We start from the raw sequence: 17,579 nt of genomic DNA on the forward strand, positions 1-17,579 counted from the left end.
TTGGTCCTGCAGTGAAACCTTTAGGAATTTATTGTAAAGGAAATAATTGGATAAATTTGGAGAATTAAATGTCCAAAGAATTAAATGTCACAACAGCTAAAAACACTCTAAATGTCTCAAAACAGCACTTAGCTGAATGGTTCACTCACATAATAGGCCACTTTGCACCCATTTAAAGTGAAGCTATAAATCTATATTTATGTGTATCAGTCTAATGCATGTATGTATATAAAACTTTATGAGTAATATCCATGAACATTTTAGCAAATACTATCTTCTGGCAGTAGATTTATGGGTGGTGATTTTCATTCTCTTAACTTCTGTTCAGTTTTATTTACAATGAGCATATATTACTTTTATCATCGTAAAAACGTATCTTTCAAATTATAGAGACAAGAATTTCAGGAAGCTAAAGTTTTTGAGCTCCTGTCTTTTTACATTTTATCTTATTCTAATGATTTCTTCCCATTCTCTGCTTTTACTGTACGTTTTTAAGCTAGAAATGGTCTTTCTTTGCTCAGGAGAAAACACCCTATTTTTCCACACACTGCATGACCCTAGCTGCTCAGAATTGGTGTTCAATGAATATTAATCAACTCACTGCTTTGCAGGAGGACGGGGGGCAGCTGGCCTTAAAGGAATCCCAGGGTCCCCAGGAAGTGCGGGTCTTCCAGGAATTCCAGTAAGATTTCATGGTTTGGAAGCTTTCGGTTCAGTCTGGGGAGGGAGCAGTCTGGCCGGAGACACGGTTGCGCTCCACACAGGTTATCAGTTTGGTGCCTGGCAAGGCAGAGGCACGTAAGAGATACATATTGATTAAATGAATGGACGAATGATGTGTGAATGAATCAGTGAGTGGATTAATTAATTTACAATCAATTAAAATGGTATCAGAGACAGAAAGCAAATCAGGGGTTACCCGGGGCTGAGGGTGGGAACAGGAATTGACTGGGAATGGGTCTGAGGGAATTTGGGGGGGTGACAAAAATGTTTTAACACTGGATTATGGTGATTGTAGCATCAATGTATGCATTTATTTTTTAAAAATCACTGAATTGTATTCTTACCAAGAATATATTTTATGGTATGTAAATTATACCTCAATAACGTTGTTAAAAATTTAAATGTTGATTATCATAGTGAAAGTTGTATATGGATAAATATATTTAAATCAAATTATCCAGAGATGCATGTTACAATGTAGCAATATTTGAACATGATCTGAATTATGATGATTATTATATCATATTGAATTATATTATTGTGTGTGTCACATTGAATTATACTGTGTAGCTACCAAAAAGGCTTAAAATTATATTTGTGGGTCAAAGAAGTATCTGAAACAAAACACGTTCCATTAAAATGGGAACATTCTTGTTGACTTTGTTTTTTTTGAGATTGACACAGAAACGACTCTACCCAAAGCAATGCAGACTCATTTCTCTCCCACCCTAGGGATCCCCGGGTGCTCAGGGTGACCCAGGGCCTAAAGGGGAAAAAGGCGAAGCGGCTCCACCGGAAGGAGAAGTCGGTGCCCCAGGGGACCCGGGGCCCAGAGGGCAGCCGGGAAGGCCGGGCTTGGATGGAGCTCCTGGAGCCCCCGGAGCGAAAGGATTACCAGGACCTAAAGGCGAACCGGTTGGTATCTAGTAACTTCCCCAAATTATTCGCCCTGTAAGTGAAGTGCTCTGAAGTCCTCCTTTCAAGAAACCGTTCGCCGATCGGCACAATTCATCCCTCTACCTGCAGGATGAGGGATCTTCAAACCAGAGCACATATGCATAGTATTTTGACAAAATAGGTAACGCTTCATGGATTTTTTTTTAGGATAAACAAAATTCTATGTTGGCAATGACCTTGTCTCACACACAAGTTGCAGGTTCACATTTGTATCCAGTGAGCTTATAAGAAGTTCGGGAAATGATTGATAATGGAAAGCCCGTCTGTGTTTTAGGGACAATGCTCATTCTGTACGTAAAAATAAACGTGTGAAGAGACAGAATAGTTAGGGGTAGGGTGGTCCAACAAGGAATTCAAGTGTTTTGTCATCGACAATATTTAAGCTTATGTAAATTTGATCTCTCTTCATGGGATAGAATCTCTCCCTGTCCGATTGAGCGATTCCTCCCAGGACCGAGTTTTCTGTGAGAAGTCTGCCAGGCAGGCTGCCCAGTGTCTTCTATGAAATACCAGTTTCTCCCAGGCGTAATCAGCGTCAGCCAATTAAGAGGGTTCTCCCTCAAACAGGGAAAGTTGGCAAATGAATTTAAAGATTTAGTCACAGACTCCAAATGTCAGAACAGGAGCGGTGACTCCCCGAGGTGCAGAGACAGCAGGCAGTCTAGCGACACCTTTTCAACGACAAAGCTTTTCCTCAGCCCCGCCCTTGGCAGAAGTGCCAGGCTGTCCCCGGGTGGTAGTTATGCTTATAGAGGGACAGAGTCTGGAACGCTTTGGGTCCAGTGTTAACAGAGTTCACCTGATGCTCTCATTTGCCTTTGCATCCTTCTCATTTCATTCCAGTTTGGGCAAAGATGTTCCAGAAAGTGAAAAAATCAAAGGGCTGATCTGTTGCATCTTATGCCCTGTCATTTTAAAAGAGGGACAAAGACCACTTAGCCACCTGTTGATCCCAAACAATGAAAAATTCAGTCAGATGTATTATTTGCAACCGTGTTGGGGAGGAAGGGAAACTTAGATCATCATATCCAATTCAATTTCTTTAAAACATACAATGTATTGGCAATGTTACAACTTATAAAATATTTCAAAAAGACATTTTCTAAGAAAAAAGAATAACACAGATGGAGAATCGCCTTGGTAATGGAAATACCTGGCGAAAACCAAACAAATAAAGGTTTGCTCTATGGCTTGATTTTATCCATTAACATGAATGCCATTTCCGTTTGAACTGGTGGCCCACGTGAGCTGGGTCTGAGAGGCTGCTGTCGCATGGGTGGCCTCCTGCTGTCCGAAATCTCAAGCGGGACTCAGTGTTCCAAGTTAATGAAATGTGGTTGAGCACGGAACTGCAGAAAGCACAGGGCACCCTGATGTTGGCAGTGATTCCCTTCCAATGCCAACTGCTTTGAATCCAAAGACCTTCTCAGTGACTGTTTGAGTGATGCTCATATTCGTGGTAATATTAACCTACGTGAGGAAAGACTGGAATGAAGCACTATCCAAACATATTCCTATTGTCACAGGCCCTCAGTGGTGAGAAGGGGGACCAGGGTCCTCCAGGGGATCCTGGCATCCCTGGGTCCCCAGGACCCGCAGGACCAGCTGGACCACCAGGCTATGGACCGCAGGGGGAGCCTGGTCCAAAGGGCGCCCAAGGAGTTCCTGGAGCCCCTGGACCACCTGGAAGAGCCGGTTGGTTAGTTTTCTGTCCAGTCCTGTTTTCCCGTGGAGGGGGTTGATGGTTCCTGGGGCTAGCGGTGCGCCCTGAGGCCAGTGGATGTATAGAAACTGGTTCCTAATAAGTAGAGTATGTCACCTCGGAGACATAGGGAAAGAACATATATCTCGGGCAATTAGAGGAAAGTTTATCTTTTCCTGTTACTGGGCAATTCAGCTGAAATTTCCTAGGGTGGCCTATATCCATGACTGACGAACATATGGAATGAATAGCTGATCCTAAGGCACGAGTGGACGTCAGTGACAATAAACGAAGGGGCTGCAGAACCTGCGAAACTGACCTTGAGGTGCCTCTTCTAGGTCTCCCGGGTCCACTGAGGTGACTGCCAACGGGTTCTTTCTGACGCATAGCCCAACAAACGGTTTAGAAATATGACTTCAAAACAGCTAGGTCAGATTTTTAAAATTGTCTAAAAACAGTTTTAAAGTCCCACTAACGCTGGGACCCAAATGTACTGAACGTGGCCGCTTCACGGTTTGTGCGATGTCCTGTATTTCGTTCCTGTGAAAGCTACCAGGAAACAAGTATCCTACCAGTATTCACTGAAACTCAAGCAGAATTCACATGATCAGTGTTTCTAAGAATAGTCTCTCTTCCCTAGACCAGCATGTTGAACTAGTATAAGCACAGACAATAATAGATGCTTATAAGTATTCGTCAGTTAACTAAGGAAGTTTCTATGGGCCAGTCATCGGTAAGCCAGTTTTGCAGAGACTCTTTTTCATAGTCCTTAGAATGTGTCTGTAAACCCTTTATGATAGTAGCATGTATTTTTCCTCGGAACCAAGAAAAGCTTCACTATGCATATGAATCTTGTGATCGTAAATCTTCCTAAGGTCCTAAGGGAGAGCCCAGTGTTTCAACACCAGTCCCAGGGCCACCAGGACCCCCAGGTGCTCCAGGTCGTGCTGGCCCCCCAGGTCCACCTGGTGAGTATCCCCTTTGCCAAGGCTGTTGACTGGCATCAGATGGCACCCTGACTTTCCTGCAAAAACACGGTCCCCATTTCGAGGGAAAGGAATTCATTGGCTCCCAAAGAGAGCACCGGCCAGTACTGTCAGAGGACAAGCCAACACACAGGGGACTTGCTATTGTCCCTTAAAGTCGTCCAAAGTATTCCCATTGTTGCATCTGACTGCAAAAGAGGATTGATATAGTTACTTCACAGGAATTCAGAGGCAGAAGTTTTCACGGGTTTTGGTGGAGGAGTGCGGAATGGTTGCCAGTGGTTACTGTCGCTCCCAGAGCTTCTTCACCAAAAACAGGTCACTTCTTTGCCAGTGTGGTCTAAAACTTAATTCTGCCTGCATGGAGGGAGGCTGATATAGTTCAAGATATCTAGAAAAAAATTTTTAGGAGTTAAATTATGTTTCCGAAATTATTTGCTGGTTTAATGATTAGTCCATTGCATAGAAATGAGGAAGAAGTCAGGGTTACGGTAAAATTATTTCTTAATTTCCAAAAATGCCTGGGATGACACAGAAACTTGGACATCTGGTTGTGAGGCAGGATAACGGGAAGTTGCTGACGGGACGTGTGTGTCGTTCAGGTTTCCCTGGACCCACAGGAACGTGCAAGGCAGGTGTTCCTGGGCCTGACGGTGACCCAGGAATTCCAGGAATTGGATTCCCTGGGCCTACTGGACCTAAAGGTGCGTCAAAAAATTTAAAACATAAGGTTCATTGAGGATATTTAGAAACTATAAATATATATAATGAATGACATAGGAAATATCCATAATACCCTTCAAAATGTTTTCCACCCTGGCCGGTTTGGCTCAGTGGTTAGAGCGTCGGCCTGCAGTCCAGAGAGACCCGGGTTCGGTTCCCGCTAAGGGCACGTACCTCGGTTGCAGTTTGTCCCCAGCCCTGGTTGGGTCGTGCAGGTGGCAGCCACTCGATGTGTCCCTTTCACGTCGATGTTTCTCTTTCTTTCTCTCCCTCCCACCCTGTCTGAACAAAAAATGGAAAAATGTCCTCGGGTGAGAATTAAAAAATAGTAATAAAAAATAAAATAAAATTATGTTTTCCTTCCGTTTTAAATGGGGGAAAAAAATCTTACAATAACGTTAGGTAAAAAGGCAGAATTCCCATTGATTTATGCAATCGCATCTCAGTCATAGTTTTTAAAACGCATATAAAAACACCGGAAGGAAATTCACCAAAGTGATTCTTCCTGATAGTAGGATTATGAGGAATTCTTTCTTTACTTTTTTTTTTTTTTTTTTAATCCTCACCCGAGGACATTTTTCCATTTTTTGTTCAGGTAGAGTGGGAGGGAGAGAGAGGAACACAGAGAGAGAGAGAAACATCGATGTGAAAGGGACACATCGAGTGGCTGCCACCCGCACAACCAACCAGGGCCGGGGACAAACTGCAACCGAGGTACATGCCCTTAGCGGGAACCGAACCCGGGTCTCTCAGGACCGCAGGCCGACGCTCTAACCGCTGAGCCAAACCGGCCAGGGCTTTACTTCTTAATAGATGTCTACACTTTGTACATTTATGCATTTCTTCATTTTATACATTTCTTTCATAATAAAAAAAAATAGAACTTTTAATTCACACATAGCTTATTTCCCTCTACACTCCCAAATAAATCCTTTAGGGAAAAAAAATGCTGTTTCTCATCAAAAGGAAAACTCTCCAAAGAAATGCAAATGCTGAGGCTGCCCCCTGAAAAGCACACCCAAGTCTTGTCTTAACATATGAGTAAACTCAGTCACTGGATTGTCACATACAACTTCAGATTTTATAATAATTGCATGTTTGTTTCAATATTTCTTAAAGTGTTTATCAAAATATGATCTATTTTTGGTGCTTCATCTCTCAAATTAATGTATTGTCATTGTTTATCATACATCAGTTCTGCCCAAACATGGGGATATCGATCTCAATGTGTGGTTATTTGAAATGAAAAACATAATCAGATTTTCCATGTGGTCAAAAAAAGGCACTTTCTTGAATGTCTTGCCAGTGATCTCTGAAGGAAGCTAGCCGGCGCACGTTTCGCCTCGTCCTTCTTGGACCCTGCATGAAGAGAGCTGCATCCTCTCTGAGACTACCCATGCTGGGCGCCAGGACGCCTAAGAACCCCTGGAAAGTGCAGAGTCAGAATTTCCCAGTTGAACCTCATGAATCTAATGAATCCCATGAACTAACTTAACTAACTAAAAACTGGTCACATTCGGGGCACAGAGGAACTCTCCAAAGGCAGCTTTGCCCCATCAGGGTTTCCTCTTCTGAACCACAGAACAGAAAAAGTGACGTGTGTGACTTCTTTCTCCATTTTCCCATCACAAATCCGCAAGAGAGAAGTTAACTCGTTACTTTCAGTGGCTGTGATAGCTAGGTACTTTATATCTTGATCTGGGTCATACTTGCATAGATACACACACACACACACACACACACACACACACACACATTTACGTAAATATATACTTGGCTGTATACCTTTTTTACAAAGTCAGCCAAATGGTCAACCAAGATCAGTGGTTTAAAAAAATACTGAATTGTGCCCAGCTGGTGTGGCTCAGTGGTTGGGCATTGACCCCTGCACCAAGAGGTCACCGGTTTGATTCCCAGTCAGAGCACATGCTGAGGTTGTGGGCCTGATCCCTGGTGGGGGGCATGCAGGAGGCGGCCAGTAGATGTTCTCTCCCATTGATGTTTTTATCTCTTACTCTCCCTTTCTCTCTCTCTCTCTAATATAAAGAAAAAAAAAGTTAAAAAAATACTGAATAGAAATTGTAGTGGTACGAAGCAACAAAAATGAAAAAGGTAATTTTTAAAATGGGAAACCAAGGAATTGAGCTTTTTGTTTGTTTTTTTTTTGTTGTTTTAAGCCTCACCCAAGGACATTTTTTGCATTTATCTTCAGATAGAGCGGGAGGGAGAGGGGGGGGAGAGAGAGCGAGAAACATCGATGCGAGAGAGACACCGAGTGGTTGCCACCCACATGACCCCAATGGGCTGGGGACAAACTGCAACCGAGGCGCTTGCCCTTAGCGGGAACCAAACCCTGGACTCTCTGGTCCGCAGGCTGACGCTCTAACCACTGAGCTAAACTGGCCAGGGCGAATTGAGTTTTTTTACATTGCTAATTTAGCCGTTGGCTTTCTCATCATTCAACCTTTCATAAAAACATCAAAAGCTATTTGCCTCATTAAAACATTAGATAAAATAAGAGATCTACTACCCAAAATGTTTTAATAACACTAATTGTACAACCTTTTTTATTTTTTTCCTATAGGAGACCGAGGCTGTCCAGGAACAAAAGGATCACCAGGTTGTCCTGGAGAAATGGGAAAGCCAGGGTTACCTGGAGACCCAGGCCCCCCCGGAGCCAAGGTCTTTGAGAATTCCAATTCACATGAAGTGGGGATGGGGAGGAGCCATTATGGTTGGCCAGTTAGGCTGTTCCTACCAGTCAGGATGCTCTGTGTGTAGAAATTATCAATAGGCTTGTAGATGACAAAGATGACGAATTTTTAAAAGTTTCATGAACCATTTCTCCCTTTTAGAAAGGAAAATAGAAGGTGTTAGAAGCCAGGATTGCTTTTCTGTTTCTTCCTAATCTTCAGAAACACTCGTAATATTTAAAATGGGAGAAGTCTAGAAAGAAACATGGATAGTTATGAGAAAAACTCAAGAGTAGAGACATCTAGACTGTTCACAGAAAACCCCACAGAATTCTGAAAAAAATGGAGGCTCTAAAGAATTATTAGCCTCATTTTATAGAAAATTCAACAACTAGAGTTGAAAAGGGAGAGTCGATAGACTGGTGGTGACCTCCACAATGAAGATAGTATTTTCAAGTAAATAGCCCTAAAGACCAGCCAATAGTCGATAAGGATTTAGCAGCATTCTATAGTAAAACTAACGTAATTTCTGTGCTATAGGGAGAACCAGGACTAGCCATGCCTGGAGAACCAGGAACACCCGGTTTTCCAGGAGAAAGAGGCAATTCTGGGGAAAATGGAGAAATTGGACTCCCTGGATTTCCAGGTCTCCCTGGAATTCCAGGAACTGGAGGGCTTGATGGACCACGAGGTACAATAGCAAGTGTGATTACTTTTCTCCACTGTGAGCTCAGCTAAAATGCAGCAAATTGAATGTGTAGGTGGTCTAGGAGTGAAGACTTCTCAAAGTTCTAGATGAATGAATAGAATCTGTGGGGCCTAATTATGTTTCCCTTCAGCATTGTTGCTCCATCTTTGTTCCATCTTTCCTTCTCCTTTCCTTCTTAATGAGCACTCTCTATGTAAGACACACTAATGCTATTAAATATTCATCCTATTTAGGGGTGGGGGAGTTACAGGAGAATGCTTGGGATAGCAATACTAGGACCCTGGGTTTGGGCCCCTGACTATATTCTTGGACTCTCTTTTTCAGGGGATCCAGGGCATCCTGGACCACCTGGAGAACAAGGACTCCCAGGAAGATGCACAGAGGGTCCCAGGGGACCCCAAGGACTTCCAGGCTTAAATGGATTGAAAGGGCAACAAGGTAAGAGGAGGGACTCAAAATCTGTCACTTGATGGGCAAGTAGCATGGGACTCCTGCTCTGCACTTTGCTGTTTAACTTTGGGACTGTCCAGCAGCAAGTCCTGACCACTGTTCAGTGGGAAATGGGATGAAACACAAACCTGTTGTCATGGATCTGTTGTAGTGAGGTCTCACTCAGATGAGTGGCACTGGATATGTTCTGCAAGTTCAAGACACAGTCATTAATTGCAGTCCCAGGATGTGCCTGCAGGACTGGAAAATAGGTCTAAATTCTACATTTTTATTACTGCATGAGTCATTAAAACAGAGAATACTAAAGCCAGAAGGGATCTTAAAATTTTATAGGAGGGGCCATAAACCAATCAATCAATCAGGGAGATAAGTGTGTGGTTTATTTAGCCTCAAATCACAAAGCTATATATTTACAGCCATAAAATATTTCTGGAGTTGGTGGGGAAAGCACTTGTGTGTTCATTCCTTTATTTCATTCATTCATTCATTCATTCATTCATTCATCCATTCATTCATAGGCAGAAAAGGTGAAACAGGACTAAAGGGAGACCCAGGGATTCCAGGCTTGGATAGGTCAGGACTTCCTGGAGAACCTGGACCACCAGGAATACCAGGTCTTCAAGGCGAGATGGGACCACCTGGTCAAAAAGGATGCCCAGGAAATCCAGGATTTTTAGGGCCACCAGGTATTTTCTTGTGCTTTTATTTATTTATTTTTATTTTTAAATTACAGTTGACATACAATATTATATTAGTTTCAGGCCTGCAACATAGTGATTAGATATTTACATATCTTATGAAGTGATCACCTCGATAAATCTAAGACCTATATTTCACCATACATAGTTATTATGATATTATGGACTATACTCCCTACACTGTACTTGCTGGGAGAAAGCTACCCCTCCAGCCCACACCCTGAAGACAGACAATTTAGTTCTGAGTATGTCCCAGGTACCTTTTGAGCTGCTGCTGCAGCATTGGAGCTCAGAGGAAACAAGTCAGAGTAATTTTAAGTGTGGGCCCTTTAAGAGAGCTGCCTGGGACCCTAGAACTCTCTGTCTCACTCAGCCACAATCTTCGCTGGTTTTTACAGCAAAAGTTAAGGGGATTTCTCTTCCTGGCACTGGGGCTCTGGGCTAGGGGCCTGGTGTGGGATCCCTAGCTCCTCAGGGGGGACCTCCACTGCTGATATATCCCTCCTGATTTTTATCTGCCACACATGAATGGGGGACCAGCTCGTTCTGTGTCTCTGCCCTTCCTACCAGTCTCCATGTGGCTTCTTCTTTAAATCCTTAGTCGTAGGACTGTTCAGCTGGATGTCAGGTGGTTCTGAATGATGGTTGATCTGTCGTTTGGCTGTAATTTTGATGTGGCTGTGGGAAGAGGCAGGCACAGTGTTGACCTAAACCACCGTCTTGATGGGCAGAAGCCATGAATCTGTGCTTTCATTTTTCTTCTTCTGTTGTCTTTCACCTTTTGCTTCTAAGGTGCCTGTACACCAGACACAGGCAGAGGCTTTTGTCTCTGTAGTTCTCTTTCAGTCAGTGTCAGTTTTCTCTTCTGAATTATTTGTAAGGGCTGGAGGGCAGGGAAATGGTGGTGGTTGGGTGGTCACATTTTGAAATTATCTAGGATCTGACTGTATAATCCTTTTTATGTTACTACTAAGATATATCTGCTAGCCCTGGCCAGTTTGGCTCAGAGGTTGGAGCATCAGCCTGCGGACCGGAGAGTCCCGGGTTTGGTTACTGCTAGGGCACGTACCAAAAAATAAATAGATAAAAAATTAAAAAATAAAATATATTTGCTAGTATTTTGTTGGGAATTTTTGCATCTATAAGGGAAACTGGACTGTTTTGTTTTGTTTTTTCTTTTCCTGTGATGTTTCTGCCTAGTTTTGGTCCCCTCCCCCCTGGGAAATGTTTCCTCTTGTGTTTTCTAGAAGAGTTTGTGAAGAATGGATCTTTTTTAAATGTTTAGAAGAATTTGCCAGTGAAGTCATCCAGTTCTGGGCTTTTCTTTATGGGAATTTTTTTAAGTTACGAACTCAATTTCTTCCTGTGTTAGGGGTCTAATCAGGCTTTCTATTTCCTCTTCATTCAGTTTTGGTCATCTGTGCCTCCGGAGGAGCTTGTCCGTTCTCTCTAGGTTGTCTCATTTGCTGGCCTATAGTTACTCACAGATTCCCTTACACTTCATTTTATTCCACCCTGTTTTTACAGTGTATATGTTTGGGAAGAATATTTCAATATTCTCATGGCATGGAACCTCCCTGACCTTTCCCCTAGAGAAGAGCCCAGAATAACAACTTAATCTGCAGATTATTCTTCCATTCATATGACTGAGCTGGCATCATGTGCCACACTGTTCCAGGCTCTAGAGACACATCAGTGGACAGGAGTCCTCCTCCGACAGTGCGGGCGACAACAATAAATACATTAGTTACAAGTTCAACTCGAGACAACAGCTCTGACAAAAACAAACTAAGGGGATATAACAAGAAGCTGTTGGTCATGGACTAGGGGAAGGAATGGCCCAAAGCTTAAATACAGTCTATTCTTATCCACAAATGTGATCTGCTACCAGTGACTTTCACATACGTGCTGTAACAGAGACTGTTCACTGACCCATCTCCTAGACAAACACGGTCATTTTTGTCTTTATAGAAGCCATCCCTTCAACTCCCAATCTCTCCTTCTGTGTGTAATTGATTTTATTTTGTGGAACATTTGCTTTTCTCATTCTGCCTGTGTGCTCTCTGTGTTGCTTGTTTCCACAGGTGAAAGGGGACCGGTTGGGATGATGGGCTTCCCAGGCACCATAGGCCTTCCGGGGCCTCCTGGGACCCCAGGCTCCCCGGGACAGAAGGGTAAGTGAGGGAGGCACCTTCCAGCTATCACGGGGGAGAAACAGCAAAATAAATGATGTTTTACTTTTTGAAGGGATAGTTCTGAGAGAACTGTGCATTTGATTCTGCTCTTTTCTGTGTTTCTTTTTCCCGTTTGAATGGGACCATGTTCTTCCCCTGCAGGCTTCTGTGCTCCCTTCACATAACTGCCTGTTTGGGGAAACTATTTATGAAGGTCTCGGCACTGTTAAGCTTTTGGCTAATTTGTTTTGTTTCATGGGAAGCACTGCTAACTTCTGAATCCTTATGCACTACTTATAGAATTAAGGATCTGCTGTGGTTACTCCTGTCTTACAGGTAGCTCTGGAATTCCAGGAGTAAAGGGTGTCAGAGGACCCCCAGGAGCCAAGGGGGAAAAAGGAGATAAAGGACCTCCTGGGCCTTCTCAAATATCCCACCTACTGGGGGACAAAGGAGAACCAGGCCTCAAAGGTACGGACAGCCTTACCTTTAGAACCAGAACATCAGAGCTGATTCTGAGACTAAGAACCATCCGGCACATCTTTCAGATTGGCAAGCGAGCACAGTCAGGGCCAGCGTTCGATGTCCTGTGCACAGACCCACAGCCAGGTGGCCTGGGCCTGATCGACAACTGGTCTCGTGTGCCTTGTACAATATGTTACCTCTCTAATGCATAGCTCTTTGTTTCTAAGTCAATTGTGCATCTTGGTCAACTGCTTTGAACAACTATCCTATATTCTACTATAACGATATCGCATCGATTTTAATCAGGAGGTCGTGAACTCTGATAAAATTCTAACTTGTGATTTCCACACACTGTTTTCTCGTTAGGGTTTGCAGGAAAGGCGGGGGAGAAAGGAAGCAGAGGCTTTCCAGGGTCACCAGGGCTAGAAGGACTCAAAGGGCCACCGGGACCACCAGGACCACCAGGTACAGCGGACTGGCTAATGAAAATAGCAGGTTTTAAGTTTTCCTAGAGCGCAATGTGTTTCTAGAGTTATTGGTGTGATTAGTCTTCCAAGAGAAATTTGCTTCTAAATCAAAGCAAAATGAAGGTGTATATTGTCAGTCTGTACTAAAACATAGTAACATCCACAAAGTTCCAGTTTTGTGCTACCAATTTTATTTTGAAACTGCTAGTGTGTACTGTAAACTTTATCACAATATCACATATCATAGAAGAAAATCAGATAATGCTTTAGAGGTTTTCAAATTTGCCTCTTTCTCTTTTAAACCAGTTATTGAGTTGCAAAGTAATGTCTTTAAACAATTAAAGTAGCCCTCCCCCATTCTCCATGACCTCATTAATAACACAGTATATCACTTGGCAATACGTTTTCAGTATAGAAATGTATTGCTCTCTGGTTGCAGAGGGCCCCCTCTTTCCTATCGGTCTTGGTCCTCGGATGATTTTGATGTTCAACATCCAAGCCTGCTGACAAGAACTGACTTTCTCTAATGTTACATTTCTGGGTCCCCAGTCCCTTCCTGATATGAAGCCAAAGGCAGCTGACAAGTACTCCGGCCAGCTGGCCTGGCTGCTCTGGATCCGAGCATGCGATTCATGCTCCTCTTCATTCATGCGAGCAACATATACACTGAGCACTTTGTGTCGAGGAGCCACTCAGGGTGTATGACTGTTCATTTGTCCTCAAGGCCTCAGAGGTGATCCTGGAAGCAATGGGAATCCCGGAGAACCAGGCCCCCGTGGAATGCCGGGAAGCATGGGGAACATGGGGTTACCCGGTAACGTATAAAATCCCGTTATGAGCCTACGAGCTCATGATGAGTCCCAATTCTAGATTTTTGTGTGTTGTTTGTTGTCTTGGTTTTCCACTTCTTAGAAAGTTGGTGTAAAACAACTAGATTTACTTTCAGACAAGTGTACTAGGTGCAACTAGAACATCTGTGAGAACAAAATATAGATTTACTTTGTGTAAAAATCACCCATTATGATTACCTGATATATTAGTGATATTGAAAGGTCAGCTTTCTAAAGCAAAGCTGGTTTTTGCAAAGACAAGAAGTAGAACACTTCAAGATCCCTGTGTTAACCTATTTTATCTGATTTATTTCCTAATTTCAGGGTCCAAAGGAAAAAGGGGAACTGTGGGACTCCCAGGTCTCCCTGGAAGAGAAGGCCTCCCAGGTACTCATGGTCTCCAAGGAGATAAGGGAGAGCCAGGTTATGCAGAAGGGGCAAGGCCAGGACCACCAGGACCAAAGGTATATAGGTCACTGACGTATTTACGTCTTGGTGGTGGAGTGAGTTCCTTTAAATATCAAGTATTAGATTCAATGTGAGCAGAGAAAAATTTAAATATTATTATATTTTCAGGTAGTTATTTGGTGTGTGTGTGTTTTTTTTTTAATTCTGTCTTCACAACTGAAGACGCCTATCATATAACTGTCAACTTCTTAATTTATTCTCACCACTTTCAACTCCCAAGGAATTTCTCATAATTGTCCCTGCAATTTAAGTGTGTTACCAGAAGGATGCAGTGATCAGAGACTTACACAGTCTGTCAGGACAGTGTTTGTTTTCCTGTGATGCAAAGTAGCCTATCTCTGCTATGGACTCATCTCATACAGACTTAGGAAAATAAATTTCTAAACTTTATCCTCAAAACCACTTGACTTCAGATTATATTTTCAGGGATCATTTCTAATAGTTCATTACTAGAGAGGTTTCCCTGAATGTATAGAGCACCCCAAAACCACGAGGAGGAGGCACATTCTCTCCTGGGTATGAAACCTGTCTTGGTGTTGCCTCAGTAACTGCCATTTGCCACTGATGATCAATCTTCTCTCTCTTTTGAGAGAGTAAAAGGGAGAGGACACTGTCTGAGTGGTTTTCATAAATAAATTAAATAAGTAAATAAATAGCACTTGTCTTATCAAACTATAATAAAAGAGGTAAAATAAAAGAACTTTAGATCATCATCAAAAAGCAAACAGAATCCTAAGATACGTACACTTATCTTAGTTGTTTCAGAAACGTAACTGTTTTCATTCCATTACACAGAACTGTATCTGTCTCTGTGTTCTCAGTGCTGTTAACTAGAGGTTGCATTTCAAAGCCTCTGCTAGCATGTTGTAACAAGTAACAACCAAACGTGTTCTGCAGTGGGGGTGCTCAGCTGGGTTTTGTAGGTTTATTTCCTTCCAACCTTTCTGTGTATAATTATAATAAAAGCCAGAGCTAGGTCACTAGAGAATGATTAATAGAAATTACCATGAGCAGGGGTTTTAACATGGGATTCCACATCCATCACTAAAGATGTCTATGGGACCCCAAGAAGTCTGCTAATCTCCTGAAATTGAATGTAGAATGAATGCAAATTTTTGCAGGGAGGAGTCTGTATTTTTATCATACTTTTAAGAGCATACGACTCCAGCAAATATAAAACTTGGTATTTAGGGGGCCTTTTCTCTGACTCTCTTTTGAGTCAATAAAATACTACCTTTTTAAAGATTTCCACCAATCAAGTTTTCCAACAGTAATGAAAACAACATGAAAGAAAATGTTTAGGAGCCACACAGACCCAAGAAAAATAGCCCTTTATTGCTTGGAGCACAGATGAATGTCCTTTGCCCTCGAGTTTTAGACTAGGTCCTCAGAACACCAGGGAGACACTCTGTCCACTGAGATATTTCTCACTGAGGAATCGTTTTATACTTAATTTACATTCAGTTAATTAGTCGTTTCTCTTAGATTTAGGGTTTTCATAGGTAACCATGGAAGAAATGTTTAGAACTCTGCAGTGAACACTAAATGAGTTTGTTTTACCAGGCTGGCAAATCACAGTAACAAAGTAGTATTTTTTAATCAGTTACTAAGGAGATTTTATAAGTAACCATCAAACCCATATGTGCTGGCTTATAAAACTGAAGTATCGATTTAATGAAAGTTTTCTTTTTTTACATATATGTGTATGAGTAGTATTTGTAGAACATATATTCATTTGGACTAACTATGTCTTTCCTACCCCTGAGTTAATCTTCACAAGTTGAAAGTATACCTTTGTGTGATTATTTACTATCTCCTCACTGGTCTCTAAAGCTCCATGAAGGTAGAGACTGTATGTATCACATAACTGTTCGTGCTCACTATTATATTCCCGGTGAGAGGCAGCTTCCTGGGCTGGGACCCATGCAGCCACGGAGGCTGGGTGCTAAGAAGGAATACACACTTGGGTCCATGTTCTGATGTTGCTGTCTTGAATAGCTGTGGCATTGTTTGAAAGAGAGCTGAATATTCATTTTGGGCTGGGCCCCATAAAACGTGTAGCCACCCTATCACAGACACTCAGAATGAATTGCTAACTAACCAGCTAAGTAATAATAAGTAAATGTGAACAAATGCAGTTTGTACTTAACTCTGATCACATATCCTGCTTATACGAGAATTTTAAAGGTGTTTGACTGAATTTAAGGGAGAACCAGGACGGCCAGGCGACATGGGAAAGAAAGGAGAAAGAGGGCCACCTGGCCCGCCTGGATCTCCAGGGCCTGCTGGACCGGATGGAGTCCCCGGAAGTCCCGGAAGTCCCGGCCACCCAGGTGAGCGTTGGCTTCACAAGTCAGAGCGGGAGGGTTGCCACTTGGCACGGCCCTCACCGCCTAGAGTCCTCTCTGTGGACAGAAAGCTAGTTAGGCTTTTGCACTATAGTTGCTTTTACTCAGCTTTGATCTTCAAATTCTAAGACACTAAGAAAGAGCAGATTAATCAGGAGGAGCCCTATCTACTGCTCAGCCAGTTGGTAGACTGAAGTCTAAAACCTGCTCCCATAAACCAAACGTCTGGGGTGCTGCCCCCAGGAGTTCAGCCTAAAGGTGTGAAAGGTTAGCTCATTGCCCAATCTTAGGATGGTTGTATTCGTTTTCTAGGGTTTACATAACAAACAACACAGGCAGAAATGTATTTTCTCACAATTCTGGAGGCTAGAAGTTTGAGATCAATGTATCGGCAGGGCTGAGTTCTTTTGAAGCCTTTCTCTTTGACTTACGGAGGGCCACGTTCTCCCTGTGTCTCTGTCCAAATATCTTAGAAGGACACAGAGCCCACCTTAGTGACATTTTAACTTAATTGCTTCTTTAAAGACCCTATCTCCAAGTACAGTAATATTCTGAAGTACTGAGGGTTAGGAATCCAACATTTAAATTAGGAAGCATGCCCTGGCTGGGTTACCTGAGTGGTTAGAGCATCGGCCCGCAATCTGAAGGGTCTTGGGTTTGATTTCTGGTCAAGGGCATGTACCTGGGTTGCAGGTTCGATTCCTGGCCCTGGTTGGGGTCTTGCAGGAGGCAACCAATGGATGTATCTGCCTCACATTGATGTTCTCTCCCACACCCCCTCCCTTCTACTCTCTAAAAATCAATGGAAAAATATCCTGGGGTGAGGAGTAACAAAAAGAAACAAACTAACACAATTAGGAAGCAACACAATTCAACCCATAACCCTGTTGTGATTTGTTTCACTGGCATGTTACAAGCACAGACTTTGGCTTGCTTTCTCAGTCGCTTATAATGAAGGTTTCAGTTTTTGTTTTGCTTTACTAAGACAACTGCTAAGCGACTGGGTTGCAGCTTTAGGTCTTACCTAAAGATATATTTAAATCATCTTTTCAAACACTGAAAGTTTCCACGGGTTTGCTATTAATTCCCAACTAAAGCAATAGATCGGATACCAAGTGGCCCAGGTGACTGCCGTCTGCACACCCTTGGAAGGGATTCAACACATCCCTGCCGTGCGTCTCTAGGG

General features: G+C 42.8%; 1 protein-coding gene and 1 non-coding gene across 2 annotated transcripts in view; both read left to right on the forward strand.

The window, feature by feature from the left end:
- COL4A3 (collagen type IV alpha 3 chain) overlaps positions 1–17,579 on the forward strand; it is a 127,343-nt gene that overhangs the window by 90,662 nt on the left and 19,102 nt on the right. Inside the window, exons 24-38 of the mRNA XM_036253361.1 lie at positions 612–682; positions 1,456–1,638; positions 3,207–3,375; positions 4,258–4,350; positions 4,971–5,072; positions 7,676–7,773; positions 8,325–8,475; positions 8,818–8,931; positions 9,462–9,629; positions 11,726–11,815; positions 12,152–12,286; positions 12,647–12,745; positions 13,472–13,561; positions 13,902–14,041; positions 16,252–16,378. Coding sequence (XP_036109254.1) covers positions 612–682; positions 1,456–1,638; positions 3,207–3,375; positions 4,258–4,350; positions 4,971–5,072; positions 7,676–7,773; positions 8,325–8,475; positions 8,818–8,931; positions 9,462–9,629; positions 11,726–11,815; positions 12,152–12,286; positions 12,647–12,745; positions 13,472–13,561; positions 13,902–14,041; positions 16,252–16,378 — 1,830 coding nt within the window. The remainder of the gene's footprint in view (positions 1–611; positions 683–1,455; positions 1,639–3,206; positions 3,376–4,257; positions 4,351–4,970; positions 5,073–7,675; positions 7,774–8,324; positions 8,476–8,817; positions 8,932–9,461; positions 9,630–11,725; positions 11,816–12,151; positions 12,287–12,646; positions 12,746–13,471; positions 13,562–13,901; positions 14,042–16,251; positions 16,379–17,579) is intronic.
- On the forward strand, positions 14,456–14,668 carry LOC118625966. The gene has a single exon (XR_004958802.1). It is a non-coding gene; the product is annotated as a small nucleolar RNA U3 (small nucleolar RNA).

Source organism: Molossus molossus, unplaced genomic scaffold (genome assembly GCF_014108415.1).
Source record: "Molossus molossus isolate mMolMol1 unplaced genomic scaffold, mMolMol1.p scaffold_m16_p_11, whole genome shotgun sequence".
NCBI classification, from domain to species: Eukaryota; Metazoa; Chordata; class Mammalia; order Chiroptera; family Molossidae; genus Molossus; species Molossus molossus.